The 27702-nt window shown below is 43.7% G+C and overlaps 1 protein-coding gene across 3 annotated transcripts in view; it reads right to left on the bottom strand.

The window, feature by feature from the left end:
• The window catches only part of HABP4 (hyaluronan binding protein 4), a 138149-nt gene that overhangs the window by 12852 nt on the left and 97595 nt on the right, over nucleotides 1-27702 (bottom strand). For 2 of the 3 annotated variants that reach the window (XM_073652956.1, XM_073652974.1), the window contains exons 3-6: nucleotides 27016-27172; nucleotides 17304-17456; nucleotides 8351-8422; nucleotides 5139-5219 (exon numbers count right to left, since the gene is read on the bottom strand). In XM_073652956.1, the coding sequence (XP_073509057.1) occupies nucleotides 5139-5219; nucleotides 8351-8422; nucleotides 17304-17456; nucleotides 27016-27172 (463 nt within the window). The remainder of the gene's footprint in view (nucleotides 1-5138; nucleotides 5220-8350; nucleotides 8423-17303; nucleotides 17457-27015; nucleotides 27173-27702) is intronic. The other variant, XM_073652965.1, reaches the window with a different exon arrangement.

Genomic DNA, 27702 nt, shown 5'->3' with positions numbered 1-27702 from the left:
TTTCCATTCCCTCTCAATCAGGGAGTGGACTTTGTCATTAAGAGGGAAAGATGTTCTTTTCTTTTGTTCCAGGCCACTGAAAATCATATCCTGTGTAAATTTTTGAAACCTAAATAAAAATAATTGGTTTAAAAAAAAAAAAGAAAATCATATCCTGGACTGATTTCTTGGGGAGAGGATCTACCAACCCCATAGTGGACCTAACTGCCTTAATTAAATTATCCATACCCTCTATAGGGAAACAGCTACAACCCCCACCCTCAGAAGAGGACGAGGACAAAGATAAGCAGGACGAATCTGAGTCTACCACCTCCCCATCCGAACTGCTAGATCCTGATACAGGGGATAGGTTCCTGTTTTTTTTCCCGTTTCTTCCCTCCCCTTCTGCAGGGACTTGAAGGTATCCTTAACCTGGGATTTCATCAGGGATCTGAGATCTGAACTGAACTTAGGGGTCTCCTTGCAAATTAATTGTTCAATACACGAGTTGCATAGTCTTTTTTGCCATGTGGTGGGCAAATCCTCTGCGCAAAGCGCTCAGGTCCTGTGTTTGGACTCGCCCATACTCTTCCTTCCCTGATGAGAGAAGAAAAGAAAGGGGGGAGGGGTCCCAAGTTACAAGTGAGCTTTCATGAAGATCACTTACAGTCCCGTTGCAAGAGGGAATACCGGATTTGAAGAGGAACCCGTTCCAGTAGATGGGTCTTTCCTCGAGGTTGATGCCACGCTGGAGTCCTTGCCACGTTGCGGAGACCTGCCGGACCGCCCGCTTCCACAGTCACCTTGGCTGTGCTGGCGTGAAGGGTCACTGGGGGGGGGGGGGGGGTCCTTTCGCACGCTTCCCATGTTGCGGAGGTGGTGGTGAGTGGGGCTGCAGGGACTGCACCTCCTGCTCACTCAGCCGGTGCCAGAGTGTGCCAGGAAGCACTTACCTGGTGCATTCCCGGCATTTTAACCCCTATAGGGCTCCGTCCCCTTCACCTGGCTTGTCCACTCGGCTGTGCACCTTTCCAGCATGGGGGCCGCCCCCCCCACAGGGGAATCTATCCCTCCCCCAACGCTTCCTCTTGCTGGGCATAACGAGCTCCGGGTTCCCGTGCGCACGTTCAAACACGCCGCTCCCAGAGAGGCACAGTGGCACTTCCGATGCGCACGCCCAGACCGCCGACACCCAGTGGTGCACTACGGTCTTGCATCAGAGGGGAGGCGCCCAGTCACGCCGACTCCCCAGAGACACAGGGAGGCATTCAGCGCGTGTGCTTCCGCAATGGGCCCTGCAAGCCAAGGCATACTCACCGCCCTGGGCCCCGACACCATCGGAGAACATAGCAGCCCAGGTCTTCTCCTGCGCCACGTCTCCCTGCCACCCTGGAGGCCCACTGACCTCAGCGGTGGCGCTACAGGACACAGCACCAGCCGAGGCAGGGAACTCCCGCTGCCTGAACCGGTCTGGCCGGGCCAGTTATGTCCATATTCTTCTTTCATCTGTAGGTCCCCGTCAAGGACAGGAAACCAACTGATGCGGGAGAGAGGTGCCGCCCTTTTTATCCATAGGTTTCCTGTCCTTGAAGGGCGGATCCCCTCTCTCCGTGGTGCAGTCATGGGGGATGGAGAAATGTAGTTTATAGTCTTACAGGTCTGTGCCTCAAAGTATATGTTGGGCAGACGTTGCAGGAGTTATGCTGTATCCAACAACATGTTCCCAACGTTAATTTAGCTAAAAAAGATTTAGTCAAGGGCAAACCTTTGTCCACTGTAGTGGCACATTTTTACTTCATGCACATAATTGTCAAATACAAGGCTTACAGGTCTGTGGTTTGCAAAAAAATCACCAATAATATCAGACATCAGGACCGACAGGGTGATTTACTTAAATTGGAATCCAGATTTTTTAATTAAATTCATTTATGCCAAAGGGTACTACAGAAGATTTACTTTTTACAGGTTTCCTCATGACTTAAACCTTCAGCCAAACGGGGGTTATAACTCAATTGCCTTTCACCAGGCTTGAGTTTGCACCCCCATTCATGGCCGTTATTCATATGCGCCTTATTGCATATTTTTTATGTCCTGTTTATCCACCCTCGCCCTTGTGTTCTCTCCTTCCTGTATGTCTTATGTCATGTTATTAGTCCCTTATATTGTTTTATTATTGTTGTTTATGTTTTCATTTGCATTTCGGATTCAGTGGATCAGATATGGTCCTGCCCTTTTTTTGAATGGGTCTCTTTGCTCATGTGACCTCCCTGCTGGTCTGGTGGAACGCATTCTCTGCCCACCAATACCTCCTTTGGAACGCAGACCGCATGACTTCCGGTCTACTTTAGGTTATTTCTGGCGGATTAAAACACATCTCCGCCTATCTATCCCCACTGTGGAATGCATTTATCCACATTTCCGGTTGGTGTCACTGCTTGCACATGAACAATCCTCTCCTCTAGCCTCCTGACATGTGCGGCGGATGCTGTACACACTTGCCAACATCACCATTCTAATTCATGCAAGTGCACTTATTTGCCCTATATAAACCTGACTGGACATGTACTTGACTGACCCCTGACGAAGCTACTGTAGTAGTGATATGCGTAGGGCTTACCTTTCTACAGTGGACTCCCTCTGTAGGTATCTATTTACATTAATATTTTTATATGTGATGCATGATGTTAAATACACTGCTCAAAAAATAAAGGGAACACAAACAGAATATAACTCCAAGTAAATCAAACTTGTGTGAAATCAAACTGTCCACTTAGGAAGCAACACTGATTGACAATTTAACATGCTGTTGTGCAAATGGAATAGACAATAGATGGAAATTATTGGCAATCAAGACACTCAATAAAAGGAGTGGTTCTGCAGGTGGGGACCACAGACCAAATCTCAGTACCATTGCTTTCTGGCTGACGGTTTGGTCACTTTTGAATGTTGGTTGTGCTTTCACAGTCGTGGTAGCATGAGACGGACTCTACAACCCACAGAAGTTGCTCAGGTAGTGCAGCTCATCCAGCATGGCACATCAATGTGAGCTGTGGCAAGAAGGTTTGCTGTGTCTGTCAGCGTAGTGTCCAGAGGCGCTACCAGGAGACAGGCCAGTACACCAGAAGACGTGGAGGGGGACGTAGGAGGGCAACAACCAAGCAGCAGGACCGCTACCTCCGCCTTTGTGCAAGGAGGAACAGGAGGAGCACTGCCAGAGCCCTGCAAAATTACCTCCAGCAGGCCACAAATGTGCATGTGTCTGCACAAACAGAAACCGACTCCATGAGGGTGGTATGAGGGCCCGACGTCCACAGATGGGGGGTTGTGCTCACAGCCCAACACCGTACAGGACGCTTGGCATTTGCCACAGAACACCAGGATTGTCAAAGTCGCCTCTGGCGCCCTATGATCTGCACAGATGAAAGCAGGTTCACGCTGAGCATATGTGACAGACGTGAGAGTCTGGAGACGCCATGGAGAGTGATCTGCTGCCTGTAACATCCTTCAGCATGACCGGTTTGGCAGTGGGTCAGTAATGGTATGGGGTGGCATTTCTTTGGAGGGCCGCACGCCCTCCATGTGCTCGCCAGAGGTCGCCTGACTGCCATTAGGTAGTGAGAAGAGATCCTCAGACCCCTTGTGAGACCATATGCTGGTGCGGTTGGCCCTGGGTTCCTCCTAATGCACGACAATGCCAGACCTCATGTGACTGGAGTGTGTCAGCAGTTCCTGCAAGATGAAGTCATTAAAGCTATGGACTGGCCCGCCCGTTCCCCAGACCTGAATCCGATTGAGCACATCTGGGACATCATGTCTCGCTCCATCCACCAACGTCATGTTGCACCACAGACTGTCCAGGAGTTGGCAGATGCTTTAGTCCAGGTCTGGGAGGAGATCCCACAGGAGACCATCCGCAACCTCATCAGGAGCATGCCCAGGCGTTGTAGGGAGGTCATACAGGCACATGGAGGCCACACACAATACTGTGCCTCATTTTGACTTGTTTTAAGGACATTACATCAAAGTTGGATCAGCCTGTAGTGTGTTTTTTCCACTTGAATTTTGGGGGCGACTCCAAATCCAGGCCTCCGTTGGTTAATAAATTTGATTTCCATTGATGATTTTTGTGTGATTTTGTTGTCCGCACATTCAACTTTGTACAGATCAAAGTATTCAATGAGAATATTTCATTCATTCAGATCTAGGATGTGTTATTTGAGTGTTCCTTTATTTTTTTGAGCAGTGTATTATTCATTCATTATCGGTGGCTTTATATTCATCATAGGTTGGTCACTATAGATTACTCAGTATTACTTACCATGGTCTTGATAGACCTTATTTTCTCCAGTGACCTCCCCATTTTGGAGCAGTTTTAGCCACTTATATATGGTTTATCTGGTCATCTATTGAAAAATGATTGCATCTACATTTTTTGTCATTTGATAGAATATATTTATTCCAGATTTATTATATGTCTGTGCGTCATTTTCCAATATATTGGCACATACTTACTTGAATTCTTATACTTATCACACGGGGTGGATCCATTATAGTAGTAGGGTGCTTTATTGTTGATATACTATACTCTTACATATTGTGTATTTGACTAGCACCCTATATGATTTTCTGTCCAGTTGTTTTGCAGTTTGTGTTTTTTTACATGTTTTTTTGGCAACTTTATTTCATGTAGGAATACACAAGTGGTTATTGTATTATTTCTAGTAATTATTTTGGGGTGTGCATTATCTCACTGTGAAAGCTTTTCTCCATCTACTCCTTTATGTGCTTTGCTGCACAGTTACCATTGCACCCCGTATCATTTCAGTTATTTAGATTGTGTGGTGCCCACTGCCAAGTATCTTAAGAACTTGGGATCCGCCGCACGCAAAGCATGGGACAGAGGATGGAAGCCTGGAGGCCTACAAGTGTGTGTGACGCACCCCACACCCTACAGCACACTGGGACACCCCTTGTCTGTAAAGTGCCAGAACGCAACCAGACAGCAACTCGATCGCGACTACCGCTCTCGGACACTTTACACTAGCACTAACACACTGATGATGACCACTTATAAAAATTGACCAAGTGTTTACCCAAACTGGCCCTTTAAGTGACATATAGAAGAATGAATGCACATCCAGAAATAAACATAACCTTACTTGAAGTCTCGCTCATCTTCTACAACATCACAGGTTGCATCAGCAGGTTCTGTGGCTTCTACAGGTACTGGCTCTACATCACTAGAAAATAAATCTGCTTAAGATCTTTGGCATTACTGGCATCAGACATGAGAAAACAATTCAGTCCCATTGCTACATGCAGTGTAAAACGTAATTTTTTTTTAATCTTTACAAACATCGCCGTGATGTGTATGGTATACAAAGGTCTATGCAACTACAGTGATGTATAAAACCAGGGATTGCGGCTATGTAATACAGGAATACACTACATGCAATATCATCTGAGAGGCATGTGATTGGTTCCAAAGTTATTCATTAAGAACTATTTTCAGTGTAGAAGAAAAACCAAGGAGAAATGAGGATATTGGCCTCAGCCCTGATCTCAACATCATTGAGTCTGTCTTGGATTTTATAAAGACAGAATAAATTTATGAAAAAAAATTTACATTCACAGATCTGAGGTTTCTTCTCCAAGATGTTTAGAACAACATACCGGCTGAGGGTTTTTAAAAAATATAAAAAAAAACGTGCAAGCTTGTCTAGAAGAATTGATGCTTCGATGTCATTTTGAAGGCAAAAAGTGGTCATCCCAAATAATTGTTTCGATTTAGATCTAGTTTACTTATTTTGCGTTTTGTTAACTGTTCACAGCAGTTTATCCCACACATGCCTAAAACTTTTGCATACTAAGAACACTTTAAAAAAATAGAAGTGTTAAGTGTTTATATTGAAGTATTCAATGTCTTTGAAATGAACTGGGAATGCTGGGAAATATTGTATGCGTTGCTTAACTATCCTTTCTCTATAAAGCTCAAAATCACGTTATTCCACTGAACTCCGTACATGGGCACAGATAACACTGCGGTTCATTCCGGTTAGCAAACAACATACGTAGAAGTAGGGGTGTAGACCTTGCCCAATGTAGTGAATCTTTATTTTTAGTGTGCTATACAATTTGCAGTGGTCGTTTTGGTATAATCTTCCGCCACAAAAAGTTAGCAACAAATGCCATCATCCACCATCATCACAATTAACCAGTCTAAGGACTGGATGGGATGAGTCCTACCCATTACTGGTAAGATATCACCTATAAATCTACAATGCCCTCATGCACAAGCGCTTATTGCTATGCTAAGGAAGCATGTTAAAAGGTGAACACTAGCATTTTAACTAGGGTTAGATTGAACAGAAATTGCTATGAGCTGTCAGAAGATCGGAGATCTAATAAGCCTAGCACTAATCAATGTAAGCAAGCGCGTTTTAAGAGGTAACCATTATGTAACACTTAATTGAAACAATACTATACATGAAAATAAAAAAAAAAAAACTTTGTAATATTTATTAGAGAAATTTGCTTCTTTTGCCTCTTGGACTGATATTTAAATCTCAAATTTACGGGTAAAGTCAGTTTTTAGTGAAGACATATTTTTACATTAGGTTCTATGTAAACCAGAGGAGGGAGGAACTCTGTCTCCAGCCCCTCTGTGGAACCTCCTCCCCATTACATAGAATCTTATCAGTAGTAACGGCCATTTCTTATCTCAATGTGAAAATCTGTCTTCAGTGAACACAGTTTACCTGTGAATTGAGAATTAAGAATAAGTGATCAGTCCAGGGAGAGAAAGAAGCCGATTTCCCTGATAAGATATATTACCAAGTTGCTTATTTTCACTTGTACTATGGATTTAGAATGTAAAGATTAAAACAAATGGTTACTCTTTAATGCATCGGTGACGCCCAGCTGCGCTTGGTATCACAGATCCTGGAAGAGTGCATTGATGGATTCCTCCACAAGAGGCCCCCATAACCATACACACATCTCCACCTTCCACCTCAGACCAGCAGAGGGAGCCCATTAGGGATATAAAAAGGGAAGGTTGAGCACGGCAGCAGTTAGTCTATTCGGAGTCTAGTTGAGTCTGGTTTAGCAGTGAGTCCAGTACAGTCTGAGAAGAGTTACCTCAGAGGACAAAAGACTGTTCCAGCTCCTGCAATTGTATCCTGCAGTGGAGCTTATCCAGACCATGACTCAGTGTAGCTCAGAGAAGTGAGCTTTAGGTGTGCCGGCGCCATAAGATCGGTGAAGCGCGGCAAGCTGCCGTTAGTGTGTATAGCCTAGTGAGGGCCCGAGTAGGTCGAAGGCTAGTGGAGAGTTAGTACATAAGGGGCAGAGGAGCTTAACCAGCTCACCCCGAAGAATTTACCGGACACCGGGTCCGAAGTTTACCGGGATCTCTATGACCCAGTAAGACATAACCGGAATCCCTGGAGAACTACAGGTCCCAGGATCGCTAAAGTGCTGATACGTAACAGAGCTGGGAGACACATAGGCCCCGCAAGCTGAGGAGCGTGTACTCCAAGAAAAGGCCCTACCACAAGGTCAGCCAGCGCAGGACAGAGACAAAGTTAGGCCTAGCTCCAGGCAGGTCAGAAACTTACTACGCAGAGGCAAGAAACAGGAGGCCCTACACCCGCTCATTGGGGAGGATCCTGACATGCACCCTTCACCCTACAGTGCTCCGGGACGTGCCTGAATTTCCACCAGTAAAAGGTACTGAAGTGACTATCGTGTCTGCCCCTGTTCTTGCTCTGACCCGGCTGGGTCACATCTGTCCTGCATCCTTAAATCCCCGCTGCCCTGAGGCCTAGCTCCACCTGTGGGGAGCTATACCATCAAGCTGCCTTATCGGCCTTAGTGGACTGCGCAGCGCTGGTGATTCTCACCAGAAGCCACAGGTGGCATCACGAACTCTTACAAAAATTAATAAATATCCACCCTTTTAATGAGAGACCCCAGGGTATGGGCCCAGGAGCAGACCACCGCGACATCTCTAAAGGCAAAGGCCCGGGTACAGAGTCATCCCCATCCCCTGGGCTGGTCACATCCAAGGAGCTTTATTACTCCCAAGATTTCAGAAAACAAAATTGGGCTTTCCAATCAAGGGTTTAAATCACTTCTGCAAGTGGAGTTGACAGGAAAACAGTAAGTTAGAAAAAACTAAGATGCTACAGAAACCCTACTATTTAACCTAACATCATTTTATACAAGCCACTTTCCTTTTTTTTTTTTTTTTTTTTAATTATTTTTTATTTATTTTTTTAAATGTAGTATTCTTTCTTTCAATACAGTTTATCCTAGCAGACCTATAGTAAAGTGTGTATTATAGCTTCAATTTGGCTGTATTCTGTACCTGAAAGCATCTTGAAATGAGCCCCAGTTGTGTGGTCCACCACCGCCCCGCTTGTCTTCTGCTCTTATCCTACTAAGGACAAAGGATATTTGTTTTACATAGATCGTACATGTACTCATCATAAGGTGCAAGGATTACAGTATGATCAGCATTGAGAACCAGTACAGTTATCTGAAAATCAAATTCATGTTAGTGTCAAAAATGGAAATTTGGAAGCTCCTCCTCATCAGCCGATGTGAACAAGCAGAGCTGCAAATTAAAGCATGGCTGAGGAAACCAAACCAGTGTGACAAAGCGGATACTGGGCTACCTCAGACGCTACTCAACTACTCAGCCCAACCACAATCACTGACCATAGCGGTGCTGTAAAAGCTGTGATGCAGAAACAGAACTAAACATACCACGAATCCAATAAACAGATAGTGAAAAAAGTGATAGGGACTGCATAGTGTTAATAAATCAGCTATATAAAATTAGGACTTGTCCAGGATTATAAAAATGTCTTCATTCTAAAAACAGCACTATACCAGTCTACGGGTTGTGTCTGGCATTGCAACTTTGATATATTTAAAGGGATTATTTAAGCAGGTTTTTTTTTTTTTACTATGTAATCTGCGAGTACCATGATGTAGTGGCTGAGACGCTGGCTCTAGCAATGCGTCACTTGCTGAGCTGCTTGCTGCAGTTTTGATACAATCCCCATTTTCTCTGCAGCAGAACTAGCAGTGCTCAGAATGCTGAGCTGTGTATAACCCCGCCTACACTACTGATTAGCAGCTTTTGTCAATGTTCAGTGGACACACAGCTGCCAATCTGGTGGATATTGGGTTACACACAGCAGTCAGTTGACCAGGAGGCATGCAACACTTAAATCACTACAGGATTAAGTATGACTTGCCTCCAAATCAACTGCTATGTGTAACCTCACACCCACCAGATTGGCAACTTTGTGTGTCAATAACAAACATTTAGTTTTAGTAATGATTTAAATGTGTTCAGGAATGAGATCTCTCCGATTGATCAAGGTAATGCGTTCCAGATAGTGGGGGCTGTGTAACTAAAGGCTATGTCTCCAAACGTTGTAAGCTAGATCCTCCGTACAGGCAGGTTATTCATGCCTGCTGATCTGAGTGGTTGGCCAAGAGGGTAGGACTTCAGTAGATCCCTCAAATAGATGAAGCCCAAGCTGTTCATGTCATATGGTAAATTTGAAAAGCTAGTCTCCATTTTGCTGGCAGCCAACGCATTGTGCAAAATATTGGTGTTATTGTCAGTGTTGATTGATAACCAATCTAGCTGCAGCACTTCGGACTAAAGATTATTGCTTTTCCTTGAAGACACACACCTAGGGCATTAAAGGGAATCGGTCACCACATTTGACCCATTTAAACCCATAGGTGCTTCACAGAATTTCATAACATTGGGCTTTAGAAATATAACATTTTAGAGGTAAAAATTAAATTTTTGTATTTGCTGCAAATTTGTTACTTACACAAGGGTTAACCCCTTACAGGCCTGGGGCATATTAGTACGCCCCAGGCCATCACCCCCTGTTCAGTGAGGGCTCCAGCGCTGAGCCCGCACTGAACCGGGCACATGTCAGCTGTAAGAATCAGCTGACATGTGCCCGCAACAGCCGCGGGTGGAATCGCGATGCACCCGCGGCTGTTAACCAGTTAAATGCGCTGTCACTCTCTGAAGTGCGTCACTTACGTCGCCCATCGGTGACCCCGTCACGTGATCGCGGGTCACTGATGGGTGGGCATGACTACCCTGGGTCTGCAGCAGACCCCAGTGGTTGTCATGTAAAGATCGCCATGAGCGCCACCTAGTGGTCGGCGCTCATAGCACAGGAGCATTTCTGCTACATAGAGGTGATCTGTTAATCACCTCTATGTAGCAGAGGTTATCGGACAGTTGCTGCTTCTAGTCTCCTATGGAGACTATAGAAGCATGCAAAAAGTGTAAAAAAAAAAAAAAAAAAAAATGTTTAAATGCCCCATTCAAAATAAAAAATAAACCCCACATACACATATTTGGTATCACCGCGTTCAGAATCGCCCGATCAATATAAAAAAAATAATTAATCCGATCAGGAAACGGCGCAACGAGAAAAAAATTCCAAAAGCCAGAAATCCTGTTTTTGGTCGTCACAACATAGGAATAAAGGGCAATCAAAACATTGTATCTACCCGAAAATGGTATCTATAAAAAAGTCAGCAAGGCGCGCAAAAAATAAGCCCTCACGCGGTCCCAGAACCCGAAATTTTTTTTTTTTTTTTTTTTTTTTTTTAAGCAAATTTTGGATTTTTTTTCACCATTTAAATACAAAAGAACCTATACATGTTTTGTATCTACGAACTCGTAATGACTTGGAGAATAATAGTGGCAGGTCAGTTTTAGCATCCAGTGAATGTGGAAAGAAAAAAACAAAACAAAAAACACAACAACTGTGGAATTGCATTTTGTTTGCAATTTCACTGCACTTGGAATTTTTTTCCCGTTTTCCAGTACACAATATGGTAAAACCAGTAATGGCGTTTAACATTACAACTCGTCCCGCAAAAAATAAGCCCTCACATGGCCATATTGCCCAAAATATAAAAACGCACAATTTTTTTGCGCAATTTCTCCTGAATGCAGTGATGCCCCATAATTAATCAGAAACTACTGTTCGTGCTCCTTCCTTCTCAGCCCTGATGTGTGGCCTATTTGTTCTAGCAAAATTTGCGCTCCAAAAGCCAGTTTGCAGACTACATTCGCGGTGCCAGAACAGCATAAAATCCTCAAAAGTGACCCCATTGTAGAAATTACTACAATAAGCTCCGGGTGAGATCATCTGCTCCACAGACCTGTGAGCACCATAGCAGAGAGACGCTTCCTGCGCTTACAAGTCTGATGCAGAATTATCTCAGCCGGAGGTCAGCTGTGAGTGCAGGGGGAGGGGGTGAATCACAGACAAGCTCTGTGCTCACAGTAGGGAACCTGCGCTGTCAGACTTGGGAGAGAGAATACCTTGTGCACACTGGGGATGGGGAGCCACTTATGATGACAAGAACTGTGCAAACTCGACCAGCTGATCCCCCACTACCAGGTCGTAATGGAATAACGCCAGGGGGCGCCAGAGAGCATAATTTAAAAAAAATAAATAAAAAGTTTGTTACCTTTTGAATGGAGCATAATTATGCACAATAAATTACAAAACTATTTCCATCTTTTTCAGCTTGGTTAACAGTATTCTTTATGGTGGTACAACCCTTTTAAGTGTGCTCCCCTCACTACAATAATGCCAAATATGTGGTCACTTATTGCGGTTTATGCTCAGTGGGGCATTTGGATTTGGGAGTGCAGATTTCACTGGATTTAATTTGAAGGGGTGAGAGCCATGTCTCATTTCCAGAGTCTTTATTCTACCAGTAATGTGGGACCCCCTATAGTCCCAGTGACAGATGATGGAGCTGAGTGGGGGCTAGTTTGTGCAGGATAAGTTAGGGTTTTTATTGGTAACATTTTGGGGTACATAACATTCTTGATAGCTTTCAGTAGAAGGTTGGGATCACATTGTGTTCTACGCTGAGCACTTACATCAGGGTTTCCATATAATTCCTACTAAAATGTGATTCGGATGAAACCACTCACTATAATGACACAGATGGAGACACTTTGGAGTCTGTTTAGTATCTGCTCTGGTGGTATCCATCTTTTTAGCCACTCAGAACTGTGGTCATCCACACTGCTGGAACAGAGACCAGACATAATTAAAAGGAACTCCATGTGCTTTATAAGGGAGTGGTTCTGTTGAAGTTTTGTCTGAAATGCGTTTTTTGGGATTTACATGGAAACCCCGACGTAAGCGCTCAGTGGAGAGTGCAGGATAAATGTGAGCCGAGCCTTATTCAGATTTTTGGGAGATACCATGAACAAATGCACAACAGTATGGTATAAAGCCCCCGTCTCACATAGCGAGATCGCTAGCGAGATCGCTGCTGTGTCACGGTTTTGGTGACGCAACAGCGACCTCACCAGCGATGTCGCTATGTGTGACACTTTGCAGCGATCAGCGACCTCACAGCAGGGGCCTGATCGTTGCAAAGTGTCCTGGACCATTTTTTGGTCGTTGCTCTCCCGCTGGTCAGCACACATCACTGTGTGTGACCAGCGGGAGCAGCGATCAGGCTGGTAACTATGGTAAACATCGGGTTACTAGGGGCACACGCGCACCTAGTAACCCGCTGTTTATCATGGTTACGAGCCTGCTAAAGTGAGCGGTAACCTCCCGCTCACTGTAGCAGAGTGGTAACCATGATAAACAACGGGTTACTAGGTGCGCGTGTGCCCCTAGTAACCCGATGTTTACCATAGTTACCAGCCTGCTCCTGCTTCAGCAGGCTCGTAACCAGGAGCAGGACATCGTGGAACGATTCTTTCCACGATGTCGCTGCTCCCCTGATCTTTGGTGAGCCTGCCTGTTTGACAGCTCACCAGCGACCACATAGCGACGCAGCAACGATCCCTGACAGGTCGTATCGTTGTCGGGATCGTTGCAGCGTCGCCAAGTGTGACGGTACCTTAAGTGATCAGACGGATTTATTTTTCGGGTTGGTGCGATTACAGCGATACCAGATTTATATAGTTTTGCTGCCACCACACAGTAAAAATTATTTTTCATTAAAAAAAAAATAAAAATAAAAAATGTAGTCCCCATATTGCCCATACAGCTGTGGAAATCTCGGTACAGGCGGAAACGTTTAGTTTGATGTAATAAAGATATAAGCTTACACCTTCCATGAGTGCCAGGACCTCTGATTGTGCACCACCGCTACAATGGAGTGCCAATAGTTTTGGAACCCAGCATAAGTCAACTGTCAATACAGACACTAAAGCAGTCTACTAAGTGGAGTATGGTGTAAAATTTAGGACATCAACCCCATGTAAGACATAACAAGGAGAGGGGACATTTGAGAGACTAATCGGAGGAAACCCAAATAGGAAACTCTGATCATGACTAAATTATCCACTCCAATAAAAATCCCTACACGTTTCATCAGTTTGTATTTGCTACCTTGATTAATCAGGGGCTAGGCAGTAGTATAAGTGTTTATATTTGACAGAACAAAGCTATTATGCACCATAGCGAGCGCTTATATAGTTTTTGATTGCACTCAAACTATAAACCACCTTGAGAGGAGATTGGAGTATGGGCTAAAATAAATCTTCTAGTAGACTGTTTTAGTGTCTACATAGACAACCCAGCATAAAGTTATCTATCATTTATTATCCTTCAGTGCACCATTTAAACAGCTAATATTGCATTGGTAATTTTGCATAACCCTGGAAGAAGCATGGCGAAACAGTAGGGGTGTAGAGACGCATACCATCAGGGCTCCTTATACTTAAGTACGACTGATTTTGGTATTTTTACTATTACAGTGACTACACTATATTTTATTAGTCCTACTTCGTTTGCCCCTATAGACATTTAGCTACTGGTTGAACTACTAATAGGAGGTACATACTCTGATATTTTACATTTGCACTAGCTTACTGTGATTGTGGGTTTAGCCATTTTATTTCTTATAGACCCGTTTTTTGTAGGGTACTTACTCGTATGAGGTATACCTGTTCATTGCTACTTTTAATCTCTTTATTTTAAATAAAATTATGAATTTTTAATTATTTACTCTGGCATATATGTCTGTTCATATTCTGTGATTAGGTTCTCAGGTGGTGTTTATAAATTGTGCAATATAGGCATTACTACAAACCTTATATAATTTTTGAGTGCACTACTAAATTGATATACTACCTCAAGAAGGATCCAATATAGCCTTTTTATTCTCCTATAAGTACAGTGGCCATGAATTTGTAGCAACTCTAAATAGCATATAGAAAGGGAGAAAAACAAGTCTATGCTACTGCTTACTAAAAAGTATATAACCTATGGCAACAACCTACCCTGTAACAAACCTAATAAATTGCTCCAAATGAACAGGTGCATATGATACCCATTAGTGTTGAGCGAGTATGTCCTATTAACCCTTTCACCGAGTATGCTCGGGCCGAGCTCTGAGTATTTATAGCTGCTCGGTGATCAGGTTAAATCACTCCCGTGTGCATGATTTGCGACTGTTTGACAGTTTTATTACATGGGAGGAATGTCTATTTCTTACACATTCCTCCCATGTAATAAATTTGCCATACAGTCGCAAATCATGCACACGGGAGCGATTTAACCTTATCAACAAGCAGCTATAAATACTCAGAGCTCGGCCCGAGCGTACTCTGACAGAACATACTTGCTCAACCCTAATACCCATATATCAAAAGTGTATTCGGTATATTAACAATATTAACACATGTAGTGCGCATCCATTAGGTATCAAGCGCATAATGTCATCATGCAGGGGCATATGGGGATAAAAATATTTCGAAATTATTTGCCCATGGTCCTGTGTTATGATGGCACACCAGCCTCCGTGACCCTAACGCGCGTTTCGCACTATTTGCTTCCTCGGGAGTTGTTGCCAAATCCAATATAGGGACATAATCTATTATGCTGACTACCAGCAGGAGTGGCATTTTTTTCTGGGCTATACTCCTGTACAATCCTGTGCAGCATCTAGTAATCATGCTTCATATATGATGGTATTATCATCCTCATTACTGGGTTCTTTGTCGTTTTTTCTATCACATTTTATGTATGTAATGTTTATTACTTTTTAATCTATTGTTCAATGAAATTGATATACTTTTTATTAAGCAGCAGTATAGACTAATTTTTCTCCCTTTCGATATACCCTCAAGAGGAGATTGGTTTACTTAACAGATAATTTTGGCGCTTGAGGAAATTATACACTGTTCTATACTATCCTTCCACATAGGTGTATTTGATTTTTTAAAATTTCTATTTTGAACCTTCATTTTAATACTTCGGAAAGGTTACATTTTAGTACAGTTAGACCCTTAATATTTAGATCAGTGTATTGATTACACTATGGGTGGGGGTCATTACTACAAGGGTCTATGACTGCAATTGGGGGGTGGGGGAGATACAAAGACACTAATTTGAGGTAAGTAAAATTAGAAAGCAAGTCTAAAATTGCTTGCTTATTGTTAGTGGCGGCATAATTTTGCAGAAAATGTGCAACCATTAACAATAGGTAAACCATTTGTGATTACTTTCTAACAGTGTTCCATGCTTCCAGTGCTTTTGGCTTCTCCCCCAAACCCTCCACCCCAAGGCCAAGAATTGCTGGCAGGCCCTGCTGTAGCCACCATTTCTTGCTTCAGGAATATTTACTTTTACAGCATTGTTGACTAGGTTAAGAGAGTGCCAACATATTTTCTTTTTAAAATCCTCCCTCGACAGCCTAACTCTCCAGTGATTTTAGCAAGTTTATCAGAATTCGGTGCAGATTAGATTAGCCCTGGTAGTTAGGGTTCAAAGCATGAAATCAGTTTAGTATGTGTATTTTAACATTGCAAGAAGTTGGGATCAGGAGACAGTTTTTTGTTTGGAGTCTTGCTTAGATCAAAGGGCGAGAGGAATCCCAGTCAAGATGCAAACTGGGTTGCTTTAGCAGGAACCAGCATTGAGGCTAACCTTGTTGATAAATGAAAGTGTTTGCTGAAATATTGATTTCCACAATAAGATTATGGAGCTTATTTCTGTTGATTTAATATGAGGTTTCAAGGATTGAAGATTGCAATGAAGTACTTACAGTGAGGTCGGCTAGAGTCGAGAGCTAATTGGCAATTCTTTGGTTTTCTGTAGCCAGCTTTCCAGTGGGTTTGTGAAGTCTGGGATGTGTTTCAGAGCTAAAATTTATTCCAATGTGAATCAGAGTATGATTGCCATACAGATCATTTGAAAGCTTGAAGTCAAAATTATATGAATGCCATTGAGCCAGGGTGAAACAAATTCTACATAGAGAATATTGTTAGCGACTTTAGGTGTCGAAGGAAAAAAATCTCTCTTTCAATGAATGAGGTATAGTGGTAACATGTGGATAGGTGTGGTATCATTTGTAGAAAAAAGGAGAAATGTCTTTATAATTTCTAAAAGGAATGTGCAGGACCTATAGATTTGAGGAAGAAAATAAAAATACCCCACAAAATGAAGAAAATAATCACATTTGCCATAAATGCTGGTTTTGACTTTCACTTTAGAAGTGCGAGTGGAAAATCTGGTAAGATTTTCATCTCTGGGATCTGGCAAAATTCAGGGTGGACAAATCTAATCTCCCATTATATTCCACAGAACAGTAAAATCGTCAAAATAGCAGAATCTATTCACATATTTTCTCAAACTTGGTAAAACTGAAGTACAAAAGTGGTCACTAATGCATCCCAAGAAGCAGTGAATCAGCAATATGAAAAATGTTTTCCCCATATCCATCAGCCTAAACTTCACTTCATGCAGAATATTGTTATATACCAGATATGTAATAAGGGTCTCAAATAAAGACGGACAATACAGTTGCTTTCAAAAGGGTTAATCAGCAAAGGGAGAACATTTTCCTCTAAAGGGTAAATGCACTAGAAGATAACTTCTTATGAGGGGGTCAATATACTATTATGGGCATAGCGGCTTCTAAATGGCTAATCAGAGTCTCACTACATAAGCACAGAGCTCCTCCTGCTCTATAATACACAGGAATCCATCTTACATTACTTCATAAATCGTTACATGAAAACAGCATATACCCAGTGCAGAGTCTCCCACCAGTGTTCTCTTCCAGCAGGAAGTCTTGAACAGCTGTCAAAAGTGGAGAGCCAGACTACAACCACCCTCAAAGTTCCAAGCATTTATTACTAAACTGGAAATTCCTTTATTCATTCCTAATGATAAAGTTTGAGAAAGGGTTATATTTTGGAATTTTACTAAATGAAGCTTCCCAGGAGGAGATGGGACCGTTTTAGCAACTTATACGCTACAAAAGAACATACTTACGCACGGTCACTGGCACTGTGTCTTTCAAATTCTCGCTTCCCTCTTTGATTTTCATTATCCATATATCGTGGAAAGCCTCTTCCTCCGCCTCGCATTCCTCCTCTATGGTTTGCGACCCAATTTCGAACCTGTTTTTCCTTCTCAAACTTTAAACTAGATAAAAAGTAAAAAGATTTTAACCAACAGATCAAAAAGCAAAGGAATAGTATTCTCCTGGAAAAAAAACCCCAAAACAATTCAAGGTCCCTTGTGGTTTTATGTGTATATTAATGGCATTTATTCAAGGTAGTCTGTCACCCCAAAACCATGATTCATAATGTAACCATATGAAGTGTGTCATAGAAAATATTAAGATGAAACCCCTTCCTCTTCTCTTGTTATTCTGTCCTTTTGTTTGGCAATGATGGCTGAAGTTGGAGAGCCCTGGTACAACCAGCAGTCCAAGAATATCCTTATTGCCCTCTGTACGATGAGAGATAGACTTCACAGGCAAAACCAGGCACCAAATGATTGCTGAACTGTTGCAAGGTGCCGCAGTGCCAGTCTGTCACCAGAGACTTGATGAAGGGGAGGCCAGCCAAGGCATGGATGGTGCTGCAGCAGAGTTCCCACCTGTGAATGCCAGCCATAACCACAACCAGGGTCGTTTGGACCCCCACCTGCAGATGGCCTTGCAGCAACTCCGCTCTGACGATCGGGAGGGATGACCACAGCTGATTCTGCAATTCCAAGAACGAGCCGAGAGACAGTCCCCGGCTGAGGGAGCAGAGCATCAAGCTGACCGACAGGCCGAGGCCGAGTGGGAGGAGCGAGAGTACCAGCTGGTGTTAGCACAAATCCAGATGCAGAGATCCAACCCATTGAGCCATGAGTCCACCAATGGCAACAGCTTTAAACACTGCCCTGAGCATTTTCCTGTGATGGACAAGTTCGGGGACTTGGACATATTTCTGCAGGGGGTTCGAAAAGGCCTGCACACACTACCAGCTGCCTGAGGACCAGTGGGCCCAATACTCAACCCCAGGGCTCCGAGGCAAAGCTCTGGAGGTGTTAGTTTGTCTTTGTCTCGAAGGGAGAGTGGCAGAAGCCAATAAGCAGGCCCAGATTTAAAAAAAAGTACCAGCTGACTCCTGAGGTGTACTGCAAAAGGTTCCAGGCCCTCCAGAGTGGACCACATGACCGCTATAGTGATGCTGTGGATGGGCTCAGAACCAACTTTGAGCAGTGGGTCCAAGGACTGTCAGTCACAACCTTCGAGGACCTGAAGGATCTGATGGTGAAAGACCAGTTTCTTCAGCTTTGCCCTGTGGAGGTGCCACAGTTCGTGCTGGACCGGGAGCCAAAAGGAGGCTGCTAAAACAGCACAGATCGCAGATGCTTATGAGGCCAATCAGACACCAGAGGTGCAAAAGTCAGCCATCGCCAGCTGGAAAGGGGGTAAGCTGACAATCACCCCTAGCGCCCCTGCCAGCCGATCTTTATGAGATCCTGCCCCATTTTCCAGCACCAGTCCTACATCTGACTCCCACCCATGCTATACCTGCGACCGGACTGGTCACATAAGACTAGTCTGCCTGGAGAGGCAGAAGATTAACCACACACCTGAGACCCAGGGGCCTAGTGCAGCTATTCTTTTTGTGTGTGGGGCGGTTGCAAGGGCCCGCGAGAATTTGCAACTGGTTACTGTTGGTCTCAGACACCGGCGCATAAAGTACTCTCATCCACCCAGAGTTTGTTACCGGAAGAACACATCCATGGGAAGACCCTGACTGTCACCAGGTTTGGGGGTGTGCCGTCCCTTACCAATAGCCCAGGTTTTACTGGATTGGAGTGCAGGGAGGAAGTTAATGGAAGTGGGGGTGTCCAATAATCTCCCCATGAATGTGTTATTGGGAACTGATCTGGGACGGTTGGTTGCCCAATACATTCCTGACTATCCTCCCAGATCGGTTATGTCATGCATTTCAACAGGTCAATACTGTCAATGTTATGCATAATGAAAATGTGTTTTGTGCTAAGAGAAAACTCAGCCATGTCACGGTGCGGGATGATGTTGCTGAGAATCCCCTAAAAAAAGCCAGCATAAGGCTGTGTGCCCACGATGCGTTTAAGATTTTCCGCAGCGGCAAAAACCCATGGTAGAAGGCCTGCCATGTTCCCCAATGATAATCCGCATGTGCTGTGCACATGCTGCGGAAATTTCCGCTGCGGATTATCATTGCAGAAAAAAACACAGCAGTACCAATTATTTTGCGGAAGTGCTGCGTTTTCGCCGCCATTGACTTGCATTGGAACGCATGGATTCCACATCACTGTATATGTAGATGCGCAATCCATGCGTTTCAATGTGCGGATGGTACCCAGGTCTAGAGGAGAGGAGACTCCTCCGGACCCGGGTACCATAGAAACTGTAAAAAAAAAAATAAAATAAAAAATAAATATTATACTTACCTTCTGATGACCTCCGGTGTGCTTGTCTTTGCTTGCCAGCAGCTCGCGATGGACTGAAGGACCTGCGCTGACGTCATAGTCATGTGACGGGTGACGTGATGCTGACGTCGGCAGGTCCTTCAGTGTACCGCGATCTGCCGACAAGGGAGAACGGAGGGAAGCAAGACACCGGGGACCATCGGAAGGAAAGTATAGAATTATTTTTTTATTTTTAAATATTCTTTAAAGTCACACTATATAAATCCATGTCGTTTGCATGGATTTATATAGTGTGACCAAGTTGACAAGCACTTTCCAAGTGATTGGGGGGGGGGAAATAAAAAAAAAAAAATTGCTTGGAAAGCGCTTGTCAACCCGCATGCGGAAATGCAAGTGACGAACGCTTCACATCCGCATGCCCCTGGCAGGAAACGCATGTACACTCCGCATGTGCAATCCGCATGCGTTTTTTCTGCCAGGGGAGATGCAGAAACGCTCAGGAAAAATCCAGAGCATTTCTGCATCGTGGGCACATAGCCTAAGTGCAAAGGACGATGGGGACAGGCACGGGGATCATGAAGCAGGTGGTCCTGTGCAGCTGACCATTGTCACGACGGATGGTGGCATGATTGATGGTAGCTGCCCCATGATTAGCATGGCTCCTGAGGTAACAGGGGAGGATGGGGAGAAGCACCGGGATCATAAGGAAAATGGTTGCGTGCAGCAGGCCAGTGTCATGACCGACCGACACGGACAGTGGTAGCTGCACCATATCTAGCACAGCTCCTGAGGTAACAAGGGGGGGGGGGGGGGGGAAGGTCTTATCCAAAGCCTGTCCGGGAGGTGGAAAAGTATGCCCCCCAACTGGTCAGGGTGAGTGAAAAGCATGTCACACACTGTCAGGACAATGGGAAAGAGGTACCCATAGCCTGTCAGGATGGTGGGAAGGCGTGTCTCACGACCTGTCAGGGTGATCGGCAAGCAGGATCCCCAGTCGGTCAGAGTGGTGGGTAGGTGTATCCCTCAGAAAGGCAGGAACGTCATATTCAGTCGGTCAGGGTGGTGGGAGAGTTGGGTCTGCAGCCTATTAGACAAATAGGAAAAGGTTATCCTTTGAGAGACAGTCTACCTATCTGCTATCACCCGTGGCCTGAGAGTCCAGAACACAGGCGACGCCCTGCCTTCTGGACCTTAATTATCCAGTGGGATAACAGGACCAGTGACTGACCCAAAACAAGTCCCGCGGAGAGTTCCTGTAAGGTTGGGGCCTTTGCATTACTTCTGGCTAACCCTAGCAAGGAGTCTCCGATCTGTCTGGTGGTGCCGAGTGACCCCTCGGAGAAACCCATTTCCAAATCACAGAAGGTGAGGGTACTGTGGGATCCAGGAAGGGTGGGACGTAAGGTGGGCTTGGGAAATGATCTGTAAATCTGTTCCCTGTGCCACCTCAAAAAAGGGGGTGGTGCCATAGAAAATATTAAGATGAAACTCCTAACCCATCTCTCACACAGAATTGCAGTAGGAAAGTGCTTACAATCTACCAACTTGTTTTGATCATAGGAGCACACAGTTAACATATGGTGTAGTGAGGAATCCTAATTAAAAAGCAGGAAGTCCTTTTGAAGCCCTGGTGACTGAATGATGAGGTCATGTGAAAGACTGAGATAGGTAATTGGGCAAGAAGAGTCTTTTCAGAGGGCCGGATAACAATAGGGACATGTGTTTACACAGAGAAGTGGAAGAGCCTCATCTCCCCAGGAAATACATTATTCCCTTCCGGAAAAACGTTATACATTTACACTAGACAGACAGGCACCAGTGGAGAATTGTGAATATTCTAGTCTGTATAGATCCTACAGTGATGGGACATACATTTTCAGCTTCAGGGCTAACCTGGGAAGAAAATGCATATATTCATAACTGACACCGGCCTATAAGCACCAAATCCATAATAGCCAGATCGTTGACAACCATGTCATGTTTGGTCTCTGGGGAAAGGTAAAATCCAGATAAAATAAGGCAGTGATCTCGAATTTCTGCGGTCATCAGGAGTTAAGATCTCTGATAAGTTGGGAATTTCATGAAATCTTGAAGGGCTGAGAAGATCCCACAACCCAGCCCACGTGAGGTCATCAAGGGGGGTGTGTGGGTGTAACTCAGGTGCTGATAAAAAGTCAAGCAGAATTATGATCTGTGTTCCTGTAGAGAGCTACACATCGGTGTATGTACGAATCCCATTCACTGAACGTCTCCAATCGAAGTGCTCTACTTTGCTAAGCTAACTCATCTGAGCGGTGTAGTAAGTCTTTCGTTATTCCTTTTTATTCTATGTAACTGTATATGCTATATTGTTTTGTCCCATTTTTAAATTCTTTTGTATATTTTTTGTTTTATAAACACTGCATATCGCTCTGTTGAATTTTAGATTTCATCCAGTTCTGTTCCTTTTGTTCTGTAAACCGCACCCCAAAGTCATACGCTAACCGTCAGGCATCCAGTAAGCCTGTATAAAAACAAATGGTGGTGGCAACAAGTAGTCTTGGGTTATCGTGGAGTTCGCAGTGACCGTACCGAAGGTATATACATATATTTCATGTGTTGAAATCGGAGGTGTATATATCATACGCTCAATGTTAAGTTTTCCAATAACCGGCCTTTTAGTGAAAACAGCCTGCGGCCTCCTCCTTTAATAGTTGGTCAATCACTTAATTGTACGGACGATAGGGGCCAGCAGAGAGCAGTTTGACAAAAGATCACAGCGGGAGGATCTGCAAGACCTCCCAGGCTGTGATTATCTTGACACATAGGTAATGTTATCAACCCACATACTCTCTATATAAAGTAAACTGCACTGTTCGTATATACAGTGGGGAAAGCAAGTATTTAATACACTGCTGATTTTGCAAGTTTTTCCACCTACTAAGAATGGAGAGGTCTGTAATTTTTATGGCAAGTACATTTCACTTGAGACAGAATTTAAAAATCAAAAAATCAAATTGTATTTTTTTTTTTTTTTTTAAATAAATTGCATTTTATTGCATGACCGTATTTGATGCAATAGAAAAACAGAAGTTCATATCTGGTATTGAAATGTCTGAAATTACAGAGGTCAGACGTTCCCCCACTGTAGCTATAAAAGTTATATAGCTTATTACATGGAAAGCGTTATGGTTTCTAAAAACACTTCCCTTACACATGGTTACATTATGAATTGTGGTTAGATAACTAATCAGATGAATTCTCAAAAATGGTCATGCATAATAGGACTGAACAAAATAGACAAGAATCAGCCAATAAGAAATACCATATTTTTCAGACTATAAGATGCATTTTTTTCCTCCAAAATTTTGTAGGAAAGGGTGTGTGTGTGTGGGGGGGTGCGTCTTGTAGTCCAAACCTTCTAATTTAATGTCTTGTTGCTGTGGGTGGAGCGGCAGCGGCAGAGGAGCCTACTCTGTCCCCGCTGCTAAAGAAAATGAATATTCACTACTCCCCATGCCCATCACAGCATACCGAGTATGCAGCGCTCGGCAGTCATTTGTGCCTGCTACTAAAGATCATGAATATTCACCGCCTCTCCCCGCCCATGGATGCGGCTACAGTGTGCGCGCTATTAAGTAGAATGAAGTCACTGCTCCCCACGCCAATAGTCCCGACGTGGGGAGCAGAGACTATTTCAGCAGATGATCTTCCGGTGTGAGCGCGCATTGCAATGACGTCATGCGCGGCTCACACAGTGTGATCAGTGCTGGCAGCAGAACAGGACACTGCCCTGGAGCAGAGGGAAGAAAGGTGAGTAGGCGTGTTTATTGTTTTGTGTGATGGGGATGGAGGTGCCATGCATACCAGGATGAGGAAAGGGGGTAGGGGGTATGCATACCAGGATGAGGTATGAGGGGTGCCATAATATATATCAGGATGGTGGTGCCAAACATACCAGGATGAGGGATATTAGCCATATAACTGTTAGCAGCAGACACCCTCCCCCATAGTGTATCATGACCACATTTCTGGTTTGTATTTTTTGGACTATAAGACGCACCAAGGTTATAGAGGAGGAATATAGAAAAATAAATTGGCACCTCCTCTGAGAATAATCAGTATTGATCATTATATACTTATTATGCTCAGAGGAGTTAATTCGTATTGGCTGTTTCTTATTAAGGTGGTGGACTAAAACAGCAGCACACCATGGACGAATATGTTAATGTAAATTTAAAATAGCTGCTGTCAATGATGTACTGCAAGAAGAGCGGCCAACAGTCACAGGCTCATGAAAGCAGGGGTTTTTGGTTATTTTTAAAGAAAAAACAGTAATGGTGGCTACACAGTTTGCAAAATGACGGTGTGTACTCAACTTAACTTTCATATGAAGCTCCACTGCCATATGTACAAGTTCACCACAAATTAAAGAGTAGACACATGTTTCCTGGGCACACGCATGGCTAAATGAGGATTCAAAGACAAGAAGGAAGAGCAAGGAAAGCAGTAGAGAGTATAATGAAAGGGGTGTTGACAACGGCCAGATACTAGTTGGAGAATGCAGTCTGGCTATCAGAAAGACGAGTGCGAGGAGAAGGGGGTAGGAGGACAGTTTGAGCCTTGCTCACATTGTTGGCCAGCTTGCTTTTTCCACATGAGCAGAATTTGAATATGGTCTTCAATCTCCTCTGAGTACAAACACCGACTTCATCTCGTCCAATACATAAACTGCAAGAACTTGTGAAATATCTTCTTTAGCCCCTAGAGTACTATGGCTTAGGGGAATGAGGGGTAGAAATGCTAAGCTTCATAGAGGGAATGGAAAAGATTAACTGTTACGGTGGCAGAGGACTATATACTGACTCAAATTGACAGTGTTACACATTGTTCTGTGACAAGTGATGTGCCGTAGATTCCATAATGTCCTCATTTTCCTCCCCACTAATAAGATTGCCAGTGGCAAAGGAGTCCAGTTATAACTTTGGTTTGATCGTACTGCTGCCTGGAGAACTGGTGCCAATGCTGGCGGTAGTGCAGCATTCTTATTACTAGATTTTTCTTTTATATTACCCACTTCATTGCCACTTTTTAATACCATACATTTTTGAATGCACTAAATTAATTTGTGCCAACATCTGACAGTAATGTGTATGCAAGCCCTGGACAATTGATTTTTGGGGGAAATACCGACGTGGCATATCAGATTTGGAATTGATTAACATATAGCCTACCAGAGATAAGCCACTGCCAGACATGTATGGAGAATGCCTTCTTAGAGAACACAAGAGCGGTCAGCTGAATGAGCACTCCTGTATATCAGAGAGCTGTACAAAAGCCATCTAGTGTGTATGGTCGTCTGAAGTCACTGATCAAGTCAAGCCGCAGCAGGAGCCGCCTGCTACGGCTCTTACACTCTGCCCGCTACTAAAAGAAAGTTAATGTTCACTGCTCGCCACGCCCATGGGGAGCACGGAATATTCATTCTCGTTAATAGCGCTCATAGTGTCAGCCCAGCCGACGGCTCCTGCAGCGGCCACGTGTGCCCGCTATTAAAGAGCATGAATATTCACTACTCCCCACTCCTATGGGCGTACAGAGTAGTGAATATTCATGCGCTTTAATATAGGGCACACGTGACCGCTTGGCCACTGCAGGAGCCACAGCTGAGGCTCACACTGTGCACGCTTGTTAAGGAGAACGAATAGTAACTGCTCCTCACGTCCATAGTCAGAGCGTGGGGAGCAGCGACTATTCCGGCAGCTGATCTCAACGTCTGAGGGCGCATGGTCTGTCATGTACTGCTCACATGCTGAGATCAGCTGCTGGCAGCAGAACAAGACGCAGCGTGGAGCTGAGGGAATAAAGGAGAGTAGAATTTTTACTTTGTGTGCATGGGGGGGGGGGTATATATATATATATATATATATATATATATATATATATATATATATATATATATATATATATATATATATATATATATATATATATATATATATTTTCATATATATATATTTTCATAGACACATTGTCAGCAGCAGACCCCCTGTCCCATAACCGTGCATCACGACCACTTTTTTGCTTTAATTTTTTTCTATTTTACCCCTCTAAAACCTAGTGGTCTTATGGTCCAGTGTGTCTTATAGTTCGAAAAATAAGATAACTGACTCTTAAGATGTTACAAGTTTTACAGAGAGAGGAAGAGCTCTAAATTACTAACATATTGGGGTGTGATCACAGAACCATCAAAAGTTTAGGTGCAAATAGGTCGCACAAAAAAGGTTTATAACCAAAAAAAAAATATGCTGTCATATTTCAGAACTGCTGCCTCCCTGGAGCCCAGAAGTACAAGGTGTTCAGTGACGTGTGCATGGTAAGGAAGGCTGAAATCCGACCACCACTGAACAAGACACAGAAGGTGAAACGTCAAGACTGTGCCAAGAAATATCTGAAGACAGGTTTTACAAAGGTTATATGGACTGATGAGATGAGAGAGACTCTGGACGGCCCGGATGAATGGGCCAGTGGCTGGATTAGTAATGGGCACAGACCTAGACTTTGACTCAGGTGCAAGTCGGGGAAGGGGTACGGTTATGGGCTGGGATTATTAAAGAGGAGCTAGTTGGAGGAAATATAATAGGTTATTAAATGTCAAATGCATTTTTTGTACATTGAGCTGTTTTATTATGCTCACCTTAACAGATTAAAAAATATTTTTAAAGATAAAATTTACTTTTTAATGTAGATGCATAATAATTCTACACACTAATAATTGCCAATAATTGTATAAACAGATTCTCCTAAAAATACAGGAACTCACCAAAAATTCTTAAATAAATATTCAGGTTTCAGGATTATTAAAGGGAATCTGTCACCAGGTTTTGCCATGTAACCCAAGAGCAGCATAATGTAGGGGCAGAGACACTGTCACTTACTGGGCTGCTTGCTGTAGTTTAGATAAAACCACTGTTAAATCAGCAGATCATCAGAGTACTAGTAAACCTGCTGCCAGGTCATCTTGCATAAACCATCCCCAATAATGACTGGAAGCGTTCTAGCCAATGTTTATTGTACATAGCTGCCAATCAGAACATTCAGAGAACTGTTAGATGTGTAACAGATAAAACTGATTTTAATCAAAAAGACAGCAAACAGCTGAGTAATTGATACAGTGCTGGAATCAGGGGCTCGGCCCCTACATTACGCTGTTCTCAGATGGGGTAGCAAAAACCTGGTGACAGCACTGTAGTTGATCAACAAAAAATAAGCACATTGAAATACTAGGAAACATAGCACATACTTGTCAACACTGTACTCCATGGACGGGTCTAAGAAATTAGTCCGAAATTCTCTGAAAGTGGTCCGGCGTTCTGATAGCTCATCCTCTGACACTTCAGCACTGCTGTTTTCATACGGAGTCACTTTTTGGACAGACTGTTTTGGACCTTGGTTCAGGGCTGATGGAAGGAAATAAAGAATTTTCCCATTGGAGATCTGGACTACCAATTTCTTTTTATCCATCCCATGACTACACCGTGTACAATGTGAATTTTCTGCTGCAAATATAGGAGTATTTAAAAAGACCCAAGTAATAAATACGCAGAGGACAAATCTCTCAAGTGTGGAGCAAATCGGCCTCCAACACTTTAAGAAAACTAGTACCGCTTTACCAGTGTCCTTAAAGAGAACTGGTCTGCGCGATTTTGAAAAGTAAAGACATGGCTGTAATGACGCTGTAATACTAATTATATTGATGCCCTTCGTGAAAAAAAAAAATCTGCTTTGTTCTTCTGTAATCAGAATTTGAAGTTTTCTACAAATTGGGTCTTCTCCTTCCTGTCTGATTCCCCGGCCCCTCGTCTGCCTCCGGTCTGTGAAGGACAGGTCATTGCGGAGATGGGTCTTCTCCCAGCCTGTGATTCCTGACCCCTCGTCTGCCTCCGGTCTGTGAAGGACAGGTCATTGCGGAGATGGGTCTTCTCCCAGC

Source organism: Phyllobates terribilis, unplaced genomic scaffold (assembly GCF_046119375.1).
Source record: "Phyllobates terribilis strain yellow unplaced genomic scaffold, ASM4611937v1 Scaffold_1__5_contigs__length_1240528914, whole genome shotgun sequence".
Lineage (NCBI taxonomy): Eukaryota > Metazoa > Chordata > Amphibia > Anura > Dendrobatidae > Phyllobates > Phyllobates terribilis.
This window is presented reverse-complemented; position numbering and strand designations above follow the sequence as displayed.